The following is a 17,980-nucleotide window of genomic DNA, read 5'->3' as shown; positions in this document are numbered from 1 at the left end:
AGCTGGGGGGTAGGGGCAGCAGGTGCCAGCAGGCGACTTTCACCCAGAAATGCCACACAGCTCGAGGGGCCTGCAGCACGCAGATCCTGTGGGACTCTCTAGAATCTAGATCCACGTCTAATTCGCTCTGTGATGCTGGAACTCGCCTGGCTTCCCTGGGACTCTCTTTCCACATCTGCAGGTGGCCAGTGAGGTTCCCAGTTGTCCCTCAGTTCAGAATTGTTTCCCAGCCCTGGGACAAAGGTGTGGGAGCCTGTAGCAGGCGGGGAAAGCCCCAGGCCATCTTTCCCCGGACAGACAGCCTCTGTCCTCAAAGCACAGGACCAGCCTGCAGTGGGTGTGCTCAAGAATTCCCGAGTCTGCGTGTGGCCCCCTTCCCGGGGGGTCTCCAAACCAGACCTCCAGAGAACAGGGGTGGGAGTTGCACACATCCCCAAACCCACCTCGCTGAGTGGGCATGGCGGCCTCTCAGCCATGCTCCTAGGACCCAAAGTTACTTGGAGCTGAGCAGCGAGTCCCCAGGCAGAGGCTGAGGTGGGTCTTGGGCAGCAGTTGCTCTGTTAGCAAAAGGCATCAGTCACCTCACGGGGCTGCAGGGAGCCAAGTCCATCTTCCTGTGCCCTCCTGCCTCTCACAGCAGCCACCCACAGAGCGCCAGAGTGAGCCACACAGGGGAGACGGAGAGGGGAGGTTGGCCACACAGATGCCACCTGAGGCTGGGAGAGCCCCAGCAGCCCGGGCCATTTGGCCAGAACACAGGTGACCAGCAGCAGCAGCAGCAGCACGAGGGGCGAGGGCGGGGCGGGGTGGGGGGGGGAGCCTGAGCCCAGCAGCTGCCTCGGTGCAGCCCCACCTCCTTCCAACAATGGGCCTGTTCATGGGGGACCAGGGCCTGACCTATGCTTCCCAGCTGGCGGTCAGGAGCAGCTAGGAAGGAAAGCACAGCGGCAGCTCCCAGAACCCCTCCTACAGGGGGAGAGCCATGAATAAATCATTGGGGTCAAAAGCAAGGCTGCAGGGAGAGACAAAGGCCCAGGCTCCACATTGTTCTGTGACAGAAAGAAGCTGTAGGGACAGACATGTCCCACGTGAGGTGGGTCGGTCCCGCCCACCCTGGGACCCCGCTGAGCTTCATACCTACAAAAAGGACGAGGCAGGGGCCCTCGTTGAGCTGCACGGCGTTGGAGTCGGACAGTTCCAGCACGGGCTTGGGGTGCCACGGGAACTCCCTGCAGTCCGCGTCGTTCAGCACCTCCACCCGCCCCTGCCGCGTGATCACCTCCCCCTGCGGGTCCAGCACGATGAGGGTGGGGATGCCTGCAAGAGAGAGAGCTGGCGTGGCCACCGCCCGCAGGAGGGGCAGCTCCCACCCAGAGGGCACAGGAGGACCCGGGACGAGGCAGAGGCTCAGGAAAGCCTCGGACGGGATCGGGCCCAGCCGCTGATCAGCCGCGGAACTCCGCTGGGTCTGCACACACCTTCTCCCCGGACCCCGAGCAAGTCCCTCTCGCCTCTGTGCCACGGGGTGGATGTCCTGCAGTTCCCACCTCACCCCACTGTGTAAAGATCAACGAGCTGTGTATTCAAAGAACATCGCACAGGGTCTTGGCACAGGGAAGCAGTCGATAAATCCTAAACGATCCCAAAGAGGCAGGAAACGCTGCCCCCACCTGCCAGGAGTCCGACTGTAACTGATGGTGTGAACACACGCTCCCAGGCAGTGTACAGACGCCAAACCAACAGAAACCAACCATGCCGTGGGGGTCACACAGAGGCGGGGCCTGTGTCGGGGAGGAGCCCGGGGCCGGGCGGCAGCCCCACCCCCCAATTCCAGTCCTGTAGCCTGGGGGCGTTCCAATACCTGCTCTGAGGGGTCCAGTCCCTGGAGGGCGCAAGGCAGCCACCCTCACATGAGAGTCCTGGGCTGGGGTAACAAATGCCACACATAGCTCCCTGCACCCTCCACCCACCCCCCCCCCCCACCCCCACCCACAGAGCTGCAGACAGAAAACCAGAGCAACCCATCCTGGGCTCCAGCTGCATCTGGGTTTCCACCTCCTGCTCTTTGCGCCCGCTGCTTCTCCTCCAGCCAGGGCCACCCCCACGACCACAGCCCACAGAGTCAGCCTCAGCCCTGCCCTTTGGGGACGCCTGCCTCTCCAGCCCAGCTCGCACTAACCAGCTGCCTGTCTCCTGGAGCCGACCGGGCTTTAATTGGACACGGGCAAGTGAAAGCCAGAGCAATTTAAGATTTATAGATTCCAATGCATTCCGTCGGTAGTTTGCTCCACTGACATTTTACTTCTCCGTGGGGGGTACACTGGGGCACCAGAAATATGGCCCTGGTGTGTTTTTTGTTTGTTTGTTTTTAAATATATTTTATTGATTTTTCACAGAGAGGAAGGGAGAGAGATAGAAAGTTAGAAACATCAATGAGAGAGAAACATCGATCAGCTGCCTCCTGTACATCTCCCACCGGGGATGTGCCCGCAACCCAGGTACATGCCCTTGACCGGAATCGAACCCGGGACCCCCCAGTCCGCAGGCTGACGCTCTATCCACTGAGTCAAACCAGTTTCGGCCCTGGTGTTTTTTAACCTGCCATGGCGGCCGGCGGCGGGCACCTGGTGGTGGGCCTGTCTTCAAAAGGAAAACGAATCCATTCTGTCCGCACCTATTAGAAGTGGCTCAGCGTGTGTGGGACAGACCCCGAGAGAACCAGGCTCTGCCGGGCGGCCATTCTCTGGCAGCACAGCCCGTTCTCACGGGGCTTTAGGAAGCAGAGCTGTCCAGGCCCCGGGGAGTCGGTGTTGGAGCGCAGGAGACCAGCTGCACATTATCTGCCCCCCTCCCCCTCCCCCAGCCCCCAGCCTGGGTTTGTCCCCATCCCTAAGGATCGGGCTGGGCTTTGAGTCAGCAGCCTTACCCAAGGCTGGGGCTGGGGCCACAACAGGCCAGCCGCTGCAGAGGGGTGTCTCCCATCACCATGCCCTACCTCGAGAATGCTTTGGCAACGTTCTTTAATCAGAGAATCGGTGTATTTCTTAAATTGGGCAATTGCTAGTGTTGGGTTAAACTGGGGCCCACCCACTGCTATGATTAGACCCAGCAGCCGGCCCGTTTGTGGCCCACACGTGGGATGTCCAGTTGGTCTGTGGAGGGCAAGCAGGCCCAGGGGACAGAGAAGGGAGGAAAAGTAAAATCTGAAGGCAAAGAAGTCCACTTCCTGGTTCAGTGCCTCCGTTTCTCCAAGGGACTACTCTAAAGGGCCTTTTTTGTTACCATGGCTGCAGCCATGCCCGTGGGGACCAGGGTGGCAAGGTAAGAACCCAGAGCCCCCAACTGGCTGCAGAGGAGCCCTCAGCTGATTCCAAGAAGGAACCGCTCCACTGGGCCTGCGTCTCCCCTCCCCTCCCCTCCCCTTCCCTCCTCTCCCCTCTAACGGTGGGAAAGCAGGCCCCGCTTGTATTGGTGTTCCAAGCCCTGAAGCCCAGTCTAAAAGCCCCAAACAGCCCAGCCGGTGTGGCCCAGTGGTTGAGTGTGGACCCATAAACCAAAAGGTCGCCGGCTCTATTCCCAGTTGGGGCAAATGCATGGATTGAAGGCCCAATCCCCAGTGGGTGGCATGCAGGAGGCAGCCAATCAATGTTTCTCTCTCATCAATGTTTCTATCGCTTCATCCCTCTAAAAATCAATAAAAACATACATTCATACAGATACACATAAAAGCCCAAAATAACAAGGTGCATGTGACTGTATCCACAATCAGACTTCGACCTGGAGAAGCCCATCTCCGGCCCCGTGCAGGCCCCCTTCCCATCCCCAGATCTTGATTCCTTTGGCCCGAGAGCCCTGAGAGCATGTGCTTTCCCCCAGGACGAATGAGCGGGCAGGAGAGGGGAAGCTGGGCATCTGCTCTGCCAGGCTCAGGAAACACTCCCCGCCCAGTGCTCAAGCCTCACAGCAGATGGTATGGGAAGTACGGCTACCCACCCAAGGCCCCCCGGCCAGCCAGTGGCCGAGCTGGGACAGGACCCCTGGACTGCCTGTTGTACCAGCAGCTGCTCTTTCTACTGGGCCACCAGATGGCGGGGCTCTCACAACCCGTGACTAGGGCACAGGAAGGGCCCTGCATCTACAGGTTGCTGCTCCACCCACCTCCCTCTCCCCTCTCCTCCCATGGCTGCAGGGGAAGGAGGCTGAGACTACAATCACCTCTTCCCTCTCCTCTGCCATCATGAATTCCCTGCTCCCCTGCCCCCATGAAGCAGAGACTTCTAAGGAGAAAATAGGGCAGAGGCTCTAACGGGAAATGTAAAGGGAATGGGGCATTTCTAGCCGATGCCTTTATTTGAAATAACTTCCACACCAGCAAGGGGCTTCCCCGGAGGGAATGGAAGGGGGCAGCTCATCTCTGCTTCACTTACACTCAGCACTTCCCAGCCGGGATGGCTGGGGGGCTACTATGGCTAGAATTTTAAGGAAGATCCTGGCACGTCGCTTAACTTCTGAGAGACTCATTTTCCCAGCTGTCAAACGGGGGTAGCGATAGTTCCCTATCTTATTTGGTTGTTGTGAAGAATAAATAAAGTGACAAGTATAAAAAGCTTTTAAAAACACACACACATTTTTTAAATTGATTTCAGAGAAGAAGGGAGAAGGAGAGAGATAGAAACGTCAATGATGAAAGAGAATCATCATTGACTGGCTGCCTCCTGAAGGCCCCACACTGGGGATGGAGCTCGCAACCGGGGCATGTACCCTGATCTGGAATCGAACCGTGACCTCCTGGTTCATAGGTCGATGCTCAACCACTGAGCCATGCCAGCCGGACATAAAATGCTTTTTAGCAGAGTATCTGGTAAGCAATAAGTATGCCATAAATATTAGGTCTTGTTATAAACAAGCTCGTCACTATTTATTTATTTTTTACTATATATTTTATTGATTTTTTACAGAGAGGAAGAGAGAGGGATAGAGAGTTAGAAACATCGATGAGAGAGACACATCAATCAGCTGCTTCCTGCACACCTCCTACTGGGGATGTGCCCACAACCAAGGTACATGCCCTTGACCGGAATCCAACCTGGGACCTTTCAGTCCGCAGGCCGACGCTCTGTCCATTGATCCAAACCGGTTAGGGCGTCACTATTTTTTTTATCAGCCCTAAATTGATTATTTGGCTCATGAGAAGGCAGCGGTACAGAAGACTGGTGCCTCACTCTAATAGGAGAAACAGAAACCTCCACGCCAGCTGGAGGGGCCAGCTAAAGAAACAGAAGACAGCGACAGCATCAGCACCGAGCCCGCGGTCCAGGAACCGTGGGCCTCTGCCTGGGGTTGGCATCTTTTACTTACAGCATCCTAAGCTTAACTTCCGGGCGTAGAACACGCCACACTCCTAGACAGGGCTTCAGCCCCAAGCCCCTGCCCTGGGAGCTGTGCTGGACCACAAGCGGTGCCCAAGAATCGCCCTGACCGTCTCCCTCCAAACCCAAAGAAGGAAGAACAAGGCCCAGGAAGCCCCTCCAACCTGTTTCCTCCAGGAAGGAGCCTCTTCGTATTTAAAACACTCTTAAGCCACGCGCACTAAGGCTACCCCATCCGGCGGCTTGGTTGCTTTTCTACCGCCAATGTAAGAGGGGCTTTTTTAAGGATATTGTTTTTATCTCAGAGAGGAAGGGAGAGAGAGAAACATCAATGATAAGAGAGAATCATTGATGGCTGCCTCTTGCACAGCCCCCCACTGGGGATCGAGCCCACAACCTGGGCATGTGCCCTGACCGGGAATCGAACCATGACCTCCTGGTTCATAGGTCGACACTTAACCCTGACCAACACTGGCCAGGCGGAAAGAGGGAGTTTTGAAGGAGGTAGCAGTGGCTGGGACGTCTGGGGTAGAGAAACCGGGCAGGCTGTAGCCCAGGGAGCTTTCTTTCTCTGCTTCTAGATGATCTGAGGGGGCTGGGAGTAATCGCTCAAAGACTGTGGGAGCCGGGAAGAGAAAGGGGAGGAAAGCAGACCCCGCGACAGAAGAGCAGGTCGGGGCGCATGGGCAGGTACGATATCGTGCAACCACGGACATGGTCATTGTGAAGACTGTGGCAAGACGGGACATCTTTGTAATGTACTGTTCCACAGAAGTGCAGGATACACCACGTACAGAAACAACTATGGGTGAGTATGCATGTGGACAGGGACCAAGAGGGACTCAGAAAGTGAAAACAGTTGTGCTGGCGAGGCAGGAATGCAGATACGTTTCAGTCTCCTTAAACGGTGCTATGATAAATGTATGGACATAAAATAAAAACCAAATGAGGACCCAAGGGCGGTAGGGGTGGGGTGATTCCATCCCTCCTGGCTCCCCTAAAGCTTGCCTTTGCTGAGAGCGCTATGGAGAGGAAGGAGGCAGCTGGTTTGTATGTTGAAGCTCAGAGAAACCCAAGGATTTCCAAGGTGTGGGTCTGGGCCTAGTTGAACGTGGCCGGGAGGCCCGAAAGCTGCTTGGGCACGTGCCTGTGAAGGAGACAGACACGAACACATGGATGGTGATGTTCTTGAAATACAGAAAAGCCAGGAACAACCAAGTACCCACGAGCAGTGGGACAGATAAATAAACCATGGCACAGCCGTACAATGAAACACTTCTTGGAACATAACGTTAAACCAGAAAAGCAAGTTGCAGAATGATACCACACCATGTCAGCGTTTAAGTATGCTTCTAAAACACACCCAGCAGGCTATCTATTATTCATGGACTCACATATATGCTGTTAAGTATGAAAACATATTATGAAGATAACACATTAAAGCTACGGTAGAGCTGCCCCCGGTGGTGGTGGGGGGTGGGGGGTGCGGAAGGAGAAGGCACGCAGAGGAGTGAAAGGAAGCCCACCCCTGTCTGGGTCAGCGCTCCCGTTCCTTTATATTTGAAATACCTGAAGCAAAAATGTCAATCCCAGGCGGTGCTTGTTACATTATTCCTTGTCCTTTCCTGTTTCTTTATGTGCTCACAATAAAGCAAGACAAACAGAACAGAGCACAGAAGCTGCTTACTAGGTCCCAAGGCAGCCCCCAGCCTCTGCCCACGGGGCCAGCTCCTCCTGCTCCCCGGGTCCATGGCCAGATCCCCCTGGATCCCTGGGTCCAGCTCCCCCGGATCCGTGGCTCCCCCCACGGTCCACGGGCAGCTCCAGATAACGGGCACCAGCCCTCTGCACACTGAGCCCTCTTCACACGGAGCTCTGTCTACAAAACACACCAGCGCTGGCCCCTCACCCTCCACTGGCTGAAAATTACAGTCTCCAAATGCTTCGCTTTTATAAAAAATAGATTCTGCCTCAAATCTATTTTTTGAAGGGGATAGGGAAGAGGGCAAAGGGCGGGAAAGAGAGGAGAAAGGGGGGACCTGGAAGACGAAGGAGGGGAAAGAAAAGAGACAGGAAGAGCAGAAGAACAAGCAGGCAGCAGAGAAACGGAAGATTAACAGGTCCTGGGAGAGCGAATGGCCCTCACACCACTGCCTCCCCGCCAGGCCTAAAGCGTCCGCTCTCCCGGGGGCAGGGCCAAGGTCCCCTCTCGGCCCCAGCTGCCTTCCCCAGAGGCTGGGGGCCGGGGAGGGGCGAGGAACAAAACCAGCCAGGGCCCTGGCCCAGGAGGGAAGGGGCCCTCAGCCTCCCTGAAAGGGCACGGTGTTCCCTGGCAGCCGGGATTGGACACCTGCTAATGGGGTTTGCCTTTTCCGAGTGTGTCTAAACCCTTTCCTTAGGAAGGCCTTTTCAACAGCTTACAGGCAGCAAAGCCTGCAGCCTGCAAATGCGCTGGGAGTCAGGAGGCCCTCCAACTCAGGGCAACCCAGCTACTCCCCTAGAATAAAGGATATGGATATGGATGGAGGCCAAATGCCAGGGCCGTGCTGAACTCAGGTGGCCGGCTGAAGGCTGCTGGTTCAGTGTGGGCTCAGTCCAGAGGTCTGAGGGAGCCAGTGACCTGAGCGCCAGCAGCAGGCCCTGTGCCTGGCCACCCTGGTGAGCCGCGGCAGGTCCCGCTGCTCTGTGAAGGGGGACTTGAGGGCGATGGTCTCAAGATGTAGACTCTCCCAGCACACCTGTGTGGACGCCTCAACAAACTTGGCACTGCCCTGACCAGTTTGGCTCAGTGGATGGAGCGTCAGCCTGTGGACCGAGGGGTCCCAGGTTTGATTCCGGTTAAGGGCATGGGCCTTGGTTGTGGGCACATTCCCCGGTGAGGGGTGTGCAGGAGGCAGCTGATCGATGTTTCTCTCTCATCAATGTTTCTGACTCTCTGTCCCTCTCTTTCTCTCTGTAAAAAATCAATAAAATATATTTTTAAAAAAACCAAACAACAACAAAAAAACACACCTGGCACTGATGAAGGCCTCCTTCAGCACGCTGGGGACACCGGGGATCCGGGCACGCTCCAAGCCTGGCGCCCGAGATGCTGAGGGAGTCAGAGTTCTATTTGCATTAGCCATTTTCATCGGCCTGTTGGGACAACACAGGGATGCTCTGCCCTCAAATACCTCCATACACAAGGGACTGTCAGATCAGGTCACTGGCCTGAGTAAGGCACAGAGACAGGCCAGGTGGAGGTGGCTCACCTTGGGCGGTGGTGGGGGATGTACCTGGCATGGCTCTGTGAAAGCGCCCTCATCAAAGGCCTCAGGAGGAGACAGGACGTGCAGTGAGAGCCCAGGACAGTCAGAGAGGGAGGGGGGGCGCTCCCACAGACAGCCCTGTAGGAGGTGCTGAAGTCCAGCGCTCAAAACAGCAAGACCCTCAGCTGACTCCTGTGTGTGTGTGTGCGTGTGTGTGTGCGTGATTTTTAAAAATATATATTTTTATTGATTTCGGAGAGGAAGGGAGAGGGAGAGATAGAAACATCAATGATAAGAGAGAGAATCATTGTTCAGCTGCCTCCTGCATGCCCCATACTGGGGATGGAGCCCAAAACCCGGGCATGTGCCCTGACCGGGAATCGAACCCTGACCTCCTGGTTCATAGGTCATGCTCAGCCACTGAGCCACGCCGGCCGGTCAGTGTGTGGGATTTTCTAATATAATAATAAATAAATGTTTGGTCTTCATCCCGTTTCTGGCACAGAGCTCCCCAAACCCTTATAATTTCCTCTGTGATAAGGGGTGATGGGGGCATCTTTTGTTCTAGTATTTGGTCTTAGTCCCAAATCCTAAGACCCCTGGAATCTGGGAGTGGTCAGTGTTCTTTTGTATGTTAATGAGATGACTGGGGGCGGCCCCTAAATAGCTTCAGAATGGAAGCTGGTCACCAGAAAGGCATGATTAGCAGCCTAGAACATTCAGCTCCACTCCCCCCTTCAAATTCCCCCACCCTCCCAGCACCCACAGGTTGGAGAGGGAGAAGGGCTAGAGGGTGAACTCATGACCAAGGGCCAGTGAGTTAGCCAATCATGCCTATATAATGAACCCTCCATACAGCCCGCAGTGACAGGTGCAGAGAGCTTCCAGGCTGGCGTGGCTCCATGGAGGCTGGCTGGGAGGGTGGTGTGCTTGGAGAGCGCATAGAAGCTCCACCCCCTTCCCAGGAGCCTTGCCCAGGGCATCTCTTACATTGGTTGTTCCTGAGTGGTATCCTTTATAATAAACCAGTAATAACAGTAAGCAAAATGTTTTCCAGAAACCTGTGAGCTGTTCTAGCCAATTACTGACGCAGAGGACGGGCCACAGGAACGCTGGTTTACAGCCTGTCAGTCAAAAGGACTGGGACTTGCAACTGGCATCTGAAGAGGGGGAGATGCAGGTGGCCCTGTGGGGTCTGACCCGAACTCCAGGGACCTGGTGTCTGAATTGCATTGAATTGAACTGTATGTGTGTGACACGGGTGTCAAAGTGCTGGGGTCCAACCCCAGCGGGTCCAGGGGTCCCCAAAGGCGTAGACGGAGTCAGTGAAGAAGGAATGACGCGGAGACAGTGTTCAGTTGATCAGCAGCCTAGCCAGGATCTCCAGCCAGGATCTCCAGCCAAGTTCTGGTCTGGATCTCCAGAGAGGTTCTGCTTAGGATCTCCTGCCAGGGTCTGTGTCCATGTTCTCTTGCTAGGTTCTCCAGGTTCTCCAGCCAGGTTCTGTAGCCATGTTCCCTCGCTAGGTTCTCCAGCCAGGTTCTGTCCAGGTTCTCCAGCCTGGTTCAGTCACACCAAGTTCTAGTCAGGTTCTCTTGCCATGTTCTATAGTCAGGTTCAGTCCAGGATCTTTTGCCATGTTCTCTCGCTAGGTTCTGTCTCTAGATTCTGTGTAGGTTCTGTGTCTAGGTTCTGAGTGTAGGTTCTGTCTTCTTACATCTGTATTTATACCGGTTGATTCCAATCCTATCAATCTCTATTACAAAGATTAGGGCGTTTCTTATCTCCATTCCAGGGAGTAAAGATTATGTAGCTTCAGCATGATTGTTCATAGTTAAAATGATTAATTACCCGCCTGGCACTTAGTTGAGGGGTTTTATTCCCTCCCTAACTTCAGGGGAAAATCCCTACCTGGGGAAACAACCTTTCTCAGAGAGGAGACCTTGGTTAAAACACATAGTGCCAAGTAGGTGAGCAAACATATTAAGAACAGTATGCCATATATGCCAGGTCCCTTGAAACAGCAAGCATGGACCGGCTCCCGGCATCAAAGAACCAGTTGGCGTGTGGAAAAACCCCTACAAATTGGGGAAGAGAAAGGGGCTGCAGGGGAAGGAGGCGGAGACTGCAATCACCTCTTCCCTCTCCTCTGCCTCATGAATTCCCTGCTCCCCGCCCCCTTGAAGCAGAGACTTCAGTTTTACTTGTGAGTAAAAACAGCGTGGACTATACATACATACCTATAAACACACCAGTGGAATGACTTTGGAAGTTGTAACCACGGTCATGCAAAGCTCAGGAAATTCAGAGTTCAATAAAGAACAATTTTTAGGTTTGTGATGCTATGAAGAGTATGAAAGAATACACAACTCCTTCAAGTTCAAAGGTATTTAGAGCTAGGCTGGAGGCATTTAAATATCCTCAGAGGTAAAGAAAGGCAAAATTCAATTGCGGGATCATGCAGCCTAGGGCGGAGTTGCTGATTTCTAAGACTAGAGAGAAGAATTCAGGAAGGATCCCAAACCAGGGACTCGAACTACAAGGGCTCTGAAGGTGAAGACTCCTATTTGGAGGGCAAAGAGCAGCACTGTGACGAGGGCCATCCACATATGCAACCTCAATGAGCGGCGAAGAGACTTCCAAGAGGATATCATTGGAAGGATACACTTATCTCCTTTATAAGTGAGCATCTTTCAAACATGGGAAGATCTAGAATTAAGTTTAGAAACGTGAATTTATTAATGTTTTTTTGTGTGTCAAGACATCCACATGCCCTGGCCAGTGTGGCTCAGTTGGTTGAGCGTTGTCCTGGGCACCGAAAGGTCACTGGTTCGATTCCCAGTCAGGACACATGCCCAGGTTGTGAGTTTAATCCAGGGTGAATGTGGAAGGCAACAGAGTGGCTGTTTCTCTCTTTCCCCCTCCCTCTCCTTCTCCCTCTCCCTTTCCCTCTCTCTTAAAAAATAAATAAATAAAAGCCGGTTATTTAAAAAAAAAAAAGAAAGAAAGACAGACATATTTGGTATTTAACTTCTGCATTTGTTTTCATTTAAGCAAAGTGGCCCAATAGAATAATAGGTTGGTCCTGTGGTTACAATATTAAAATGTGTTACTGATTCTGGGTTATGATTCTAAGTTAAAACCATACTAACAGTACTGCTCCATTTAGGAGAACTTAAGAATTGCCATATTTGTTAAGTTTAATTTACTAGAGTTAAAAGACTTAAGAATTTGGGGACATTTTATCTTTCAGGTAAGTATTTTTTAAGATTTAAATTTATAAATCAATTTAAAATGTTTAAAGGAGTTTAGCTAAGTTTGCAAGTGGGTCCCATTAATCCTACCCTGTACTTCCCATTCCTTTACTTTGCTCTGTTTTTAACTATAACACTGGCAACTCAACACACTGTACACTTTTTTCTTTTCTTTTTAAAATATTTTTATTGATTTCAGAGAGGAAGGGAGAGGGAGAGAGAGATAGAAACATCAATGATGAAAGAGAATCACTGATCGGCTGCCTCCTGCACACCCCCTACTGGAGATTGAGCTCACAACCCAAGCATGTGCCCTGACCGGGAATAATAACTGTTTGTGGGAATATAAATTGGTGCAGCCACTCTGGAGAACAGTATGGAAGTTCCTCAAAAAAATTAAAGTAGCACTACCATATGACCCAGCATATGGATAAATACTATTTATCTGAAGAAAACAAAACACTAACTCAAAAAAGATATGCACTCCTATGTTCAATACAGCATTATTTATGATAGCCAAGATATGAAAACAACCTACGTGTCCGACAACGGAGTAATAAATAAATAAAAAGATGTAGTGTGCACACACACACACACACACACACACACACACTGGAATACCACTCAGCCATAAAAAAGAAGGAAGGGTTGCCATTTGCAACCATATGGATGGATCTTGAGAATATTATGCTAAGTCAGAGAGACAAAGACAGATATTATATGATTTCGCTTAGATGTGGAATGTGAAAAATAAAGTAAACAATCAAACAACAAAACTCATAAAGAGAACAGACTGTTGGTTATCAATAGGGAAGGGGGTTGGGGTGGGCAAAATGGGTAGAGGGGTCAGTTGTATGGTTACGGAAGGTAACTAGACTTATTGTGGTGACTGCTTTGTACGGCATACAAATAGCGAACTATGTTGTGTGCCTGAAGCTAATATCATGTTATACACCAATTTTACCGCAACTGAAAAAGAAAGGAAAAAGAATTAGCCCAGGCCGGGTAGCTCAGGTGGTTAGAGCATCGTCCCTATCCACCAAGGCTGTCGGTTTGCTTCCCAGTCAGGGCACATACAAGAACCAACCAATAAATACATAGATAAGTGGAACAACGAATCAATGTTTCTCCCTCTCTCATTCTCCCTTCCTCTCTCTTTCTCAAGGCAATTTTTAAAAATTTACCAAAAAAGAAAAAAAAAAAGAAAAGAAAGAAGTATCCATGAACTGGCCTCTGGAATTTCTCTTCCAGTCTAGCTTAAATGTCACTACTGCATTGTTCTCTCCTTAATCAAAAATTTTAGCCCTAACCGGTTTGGCTCAGTGGATAGAGTGTCGGCCTGAGGACTGAAGGGTCCCGGGTTCGATTCCGGTCAAGGGCATGTACCTTGGTTGCGGGCACATCCCTAGTTGGGGGTGTGCAGGAGGCAGCTGATCGATGTTTCTCTCTCATCGATGTTTCTAACTCTCTATCCCTCTCCCTTCCTCTCTGTAAAAAATCAATAAAATATATTAAAAAATTTTTTTTCAAAAGGCCCGGCCGGTGTGGCTCAGTTGTTGAGCATCAACCCAGGAACTAAGAGGTCACCGGTTCGATTCCTGCTCAGGGCATATGCCCGGGTTGCGGGCTCGATCCCCAGTAGGGAGCATGCAGGAGGCAGCCAATCGATGATTCTCTCTCATGATTGATGTTTCTATCTCTCTCTTCCTATCCCTTCCTCTCTGAAATCAATAAAAATATATTTTAAAAATTTTTCAAAAGGCTCTAAAAGTCCAAAGGGTCAAATCCATGGATCTCGGCATAGCGTTCAAAGCTCTATACAATATGGCATCATCAGTCTATTGCCCATTCTCCTTCTAGTACACCATGGGCAACCTGCTCTGGCCATTGTCCTGAAATGTCCCAAACCTCTTATCTAAACCGCACACATTCTGTAAGACCCTGCTCCATAGCCACCCCCTCCAGGAAGCCTTCCTGGTTCAACAGTTCCAAGCAAGTCTCCTCTGAACTCGGATTCCTCCATCCTGTGGCCCATTAAATGCCACCTAGATAAGGATGTTGTGTTGCTCTTCTATACTCATATTTCACTGCGCTTTAGTGCATCTCTGGTTTGACAAGGCCAGAGGCAGGCAGATCAAGGTCAGTAGGCATGTCTGACAGGCTGCTTGCAGGAATGAGTCCCAGAGATCAGTGATCAAGGAGCCATCGGCACAAAACACTGTGCCAAAAACTATCGCCTCGAGGGCAAGGAAGCAGGAGGTGGGGAGCTGGGAAAGCAGACAGGTCCCAGCTGAAGAGAGACTAGAGCAGATGGCAGAGGAGTGTGGGCCACGGAGCCAGCAGCCGAGGAGCAGCGGGGCGGGCCAGGTGCAGGGCTGGGCGGCAGTGCAGGCTCCCTGGCCGGAACGGGGCTCCTCGTGAATCTCACATTCTCTCCCTGTGGCGTGGCTGGCGGCCGCCACTGCCTGGGCACAGAGCCTCTCCAGATCAGCCTTCTGATCCTCAAAGGAGGGCTCCTTGAAGTCAGGACCACAAATGCACTTCTCATCCCCACACTGCCGGGGCCTTAAGAGACTGTGCGGAATGGATGCGTCTCTGAAAAGACTCCATTCTCTTCCTCCTCAGTTGTGGTCACCCACTTTCCGGCTGTCTCGGCCACACCTACAGCCGAGGCTCCTCCATCTGTAATATCTGCATGTTGACTGCTGGAGCATCCGAAAGGAGAGTTCCCTTCTCTGCTTTCTGAAGGCAGACAGAAAACAGTCTATTTCATTTTTTAATCTACTTAAACATTTGTGTGTCCTGCCAACGGCCCACAGAAGGGCACTCTCCAGCCTTAGTGGTGTGTCCAAACTCGTGTTGGATTCTTTTTTTTTTTAATGATTTCAGAGAGGAAGGGAGAGGGAGGGAGGGAGGGAGGGAGGGAGAGAGAGAGAGAGAGAGAGAGAGAGAGAGAGAGAGAGAGAGAGAGAGAGGAGAGAGAGAGAGAGAGAGAGAGAGAGAGAGAGAGAGAGAGAGAGAGAGAAACAACAATGATGAGAGAGAATCATTGGTCAGCTGCCTCCTGCACGCCTCCTATTGGGGATCAAGCCCGCAACCCGGGCATGTGCCTTTGACTGGAATCAAACCTAGGACCTTTCCAATCTGCAGGCCGACGCTCTATCCACTGAGCCAAACCGGCTAGGGCTCGTGTTGGATTCTTGAAGAGCTCATGATCTCTCTTATTAGATTGCTCTTCTGTGCCCATGCAACCCCCGCCCCCCCCCCCCCCCCACACACACACCAAAGGGTCCTCAGCAGCATCTCACAGAGCACAGGGAGGGCAGACCGCCAGCCGCAAACAGGCTGTGCATTACATATAGACCATCCTTAGGTACCGTCTTCACTTCCGGTGACCCCACGGCCTTGGCACTGACCACCAGGAATGCCTGCGTCACGCTGGACCCCAGGCCTAGGAAAGCGCAACTGAACTCCCTATGGTGGAGAGAGATCCTGCCCCCCGATGGCTCATGACTGGAAATGTGGGGAGGCCTCCAGGCGGCGCAGGGTGGCTCAGTGAGGCCCAGCGCCCAGCTCCACTCTCTGGGGCAGTGCCACCAATGTACTTCCCATCCCCACACTGCCAGGGCCTTAAGAGACTGTGCGGAATGGATGCGTCTCTGAAAAGTCTCTATTCTCTTCCAAGCTGCCGTACAAAAGGGCACTTATTTGATCAACACTTTCTACATCATTGTACTCTCTGCTCTTTGGTCATTTCCCAATGTAAGGCTCATCTCGTCCACCCACGGGCAGCACTGGGCCACCCTCTGGTTTCTTATTTCCCACTGAGCTCAGTCCCAGTGGCTAGCTGGCGCTTGAGAAATAGGATCCTATGCGTTTAAATCTACTCCATCTTTTTTTCCAAAAGGGATTTGAGGCGTCTTAAAAATTGCATGATATAACCTAATAAAAACAGATGAAAATATACCCCTGAAGGGAACACAAGAAATGAAGAGGAAACGAAGCTAGGGTCAAGGACACGCACAGAAATGGTCAGTTTTGCAAAATCACTGAAGTGGTGACAAATATAGCTCTGGGTTTTCTAGGGGCTGAAGCAAAGAAAGAATCATGGTCCGTAATGAAATTCCAAGTATGCAAATATGAGAGAAATAACCAAAAAACCAGAAATCCACCAACTGCTCAAGAGAAGCTCAGTCTTTGCTGGGTGCTCTGGGATAATTTCCTGGGCATAAATTCCTACAAGTGGGATTTTTAAATGAAAGGCCTTATAGATTTTTTAAAGGCCTCTGTTGTGTACTGCCAATTGCTCTCTTGAAAGGTTGTCCTATTTACATTCCCAGCAGTCTGCTCTCTTCCCTACACTGGGGATTTTTTTTTTTTTGATGGTGGTGGTGGGAATTCTTTGCAAATGTGATATATACAAATTCAGTGTTTTCATCCATAATTCATGAAAGTAAATTATGCTGAATATTTTTGATATCCATTCTGACACTATACATAGGACAAATTGCCTACCTTGTATCTTTATTGTCTAAATTGTCTTTCTTTTAATCCTCACCCAAGGATATTTTTTCCATTGATTTTTGTGGTTTTTAAAATTTTTTTTTAGAGAGTGGAAGGGAGGGAGGAGAGGGGGAGAGAGAGAGAGAGAGAGAGAGAGAGAGAGAGAGAGAGAGAGAGAGAGAGACATCAATGTGAGAGAGAGACATCAATTGGTTGCCTCCTGCATGTTCCCAACTGGGGTTGGGGGTCGAACCTACAACCGAGGTATGTGCTCTTGACGGGAAATCGAACCCTTGACCCTTTCACCTGCAGGCTTATGCTCTAACCACTGAGCAACTGGCCAGGGCTATATTGTCTTTTCTCTCTCTTTTGGACTGGTATCTGGAAAGAGCTCTTTTTCTATGAAGGACATTGACTCTTTGCCAGCATGCTATTAATATTGTTGGTTGGCTTTGTTTAAGCTTTTTTAAAAATTACGTTTTTATTGATTTCAGAGAGGAAGGGAGAGGGAGAGAGAGACAGAAACATCAATGATGAGAGAGAATCATTGATTGGCTGCCTCCCGCATACCCCCCACTGGGGATCGAGCCTGCAACCCCAGGCATGTGCTGTTGGCCAGAATCGAACCTGGGACCCTTTGGTCTGTAGGCCGACGCTCTATCCACTGAGCCAAACCAGCCAGGGCTGTTTAAGGTTTTTGACACCCAACAGTTTATCTTTTTTAGGTTGTAAAATCTAATTTTCCCTTTTTTTCCTGAGCTGGTCAGCTAAATACTCATTAAGTGCCGACTCTGTGCCAAACATTGAAACTTCCAAATTTTACTGATAAAAGAGGTTAAGTAACTTGCTCAAAGTCATTCAGCAAGTATTTGTTGAATGAATGAATGAATGAATGAAGAGATGAAGTTTTACTTATCCCCAGGAAGTAGCAATTCCACCCTCTGCTGCCCACCAAAGCACACCTGAGCTTTCAGCCTCTCTGCAAGCAGAGTGCTGGGAGGAAACAAGCCTGTGACGTCTCCTTTAAGCTCCCCAAGCAACTTGGTGCTTTTCCTTCTAGACCAGGGAACAAAGTCATGTCACTCGGCTTCTCTTTGGAAAGGGAACTGCTCTCTTTTAGATAAATCTTTTTTATAAATAGGAGATATGAGCCCCCAACATTCTCAAAAAATTAATAGACGTAGCTCTGGCCGGTTGACTCAGTTGGTTGGAGCATCGTCTCATGTACCCAAAGGTTGCGAGTTTCATTCCCAATCAGGGCACATGCCTAAGCTGCGGGTTCAATCCCTGGTGGGGGCGCATGCGGAGGGCAACTGATTGATCTTCTCTCTCACATCTATGCCTCCCTCTTTCTCTCTCTCCCTGTCTCTCTAAAATTAATAAATATATCCTTGGGTGAAGATTTAAAAAAATTAATAGACCTAGACTATTAATACCCTGGACAGCAGCAGCAGCACCACTTGGGACTCCCTAAAAATGTGGGCCCCCCAGACCCACTGAATCAGAATCTGCACGTTCCCAAGGTCCCCAGACAATTCTTATGCACATTTGAAATTGAGAAGCACCGATTTAAAATAAAGTATTTTTTGAAACTTTAGCTCCAAAC

General features: G+C 51.1%; 1 protein-coding gene across 2 annotated transcripts in view; it reads right to left on the bottom strand.

The window, feature by feature from the left end:
* NXN (nucleoredoxin) overlaps positions 1-17,980 on the bottom strand; it is a 149,238-nt gene that overhangs the window by 6,451 nt on the left and 124,807 nt on the right. The window contains exon 6 of one of the 2 annotated variants that reach the window (XM_036340915.1): positions 1,138-1,317. The exons of the other annotated variant lie outside the window; for it this stretch is intronic. Coding sequence (XP_036196808.1) covers positions 1,138-1,317 — 180 coding nt within the window. The remainder of the gene's footprint in view (positions 1-1,137; positions 1,318-17,980) is intronic. 2 annotated transcript variants of the gene reach the window in all.

This window comes from Myotis myotis, unplaced genomic scaffold, assembly GCF_014108235.1.
Source record: "Myotis myotis isolate mMyoMyo1 unplaced genomic scaffold, mMyoMyo1.p scaffold_m19_p_17, whole genome shotgun sequence".
Lineage (NCBI taxonomy): Eukaryota > Metazoa > Chordata > Mammalia > Chiroptera > Vespertilionidae > Myotis > Myotis myotis.
Note: the sequence above shows the minus strand (reverse complement) of the source record. Positions and strands in the feature narration are given on the sequence as shown.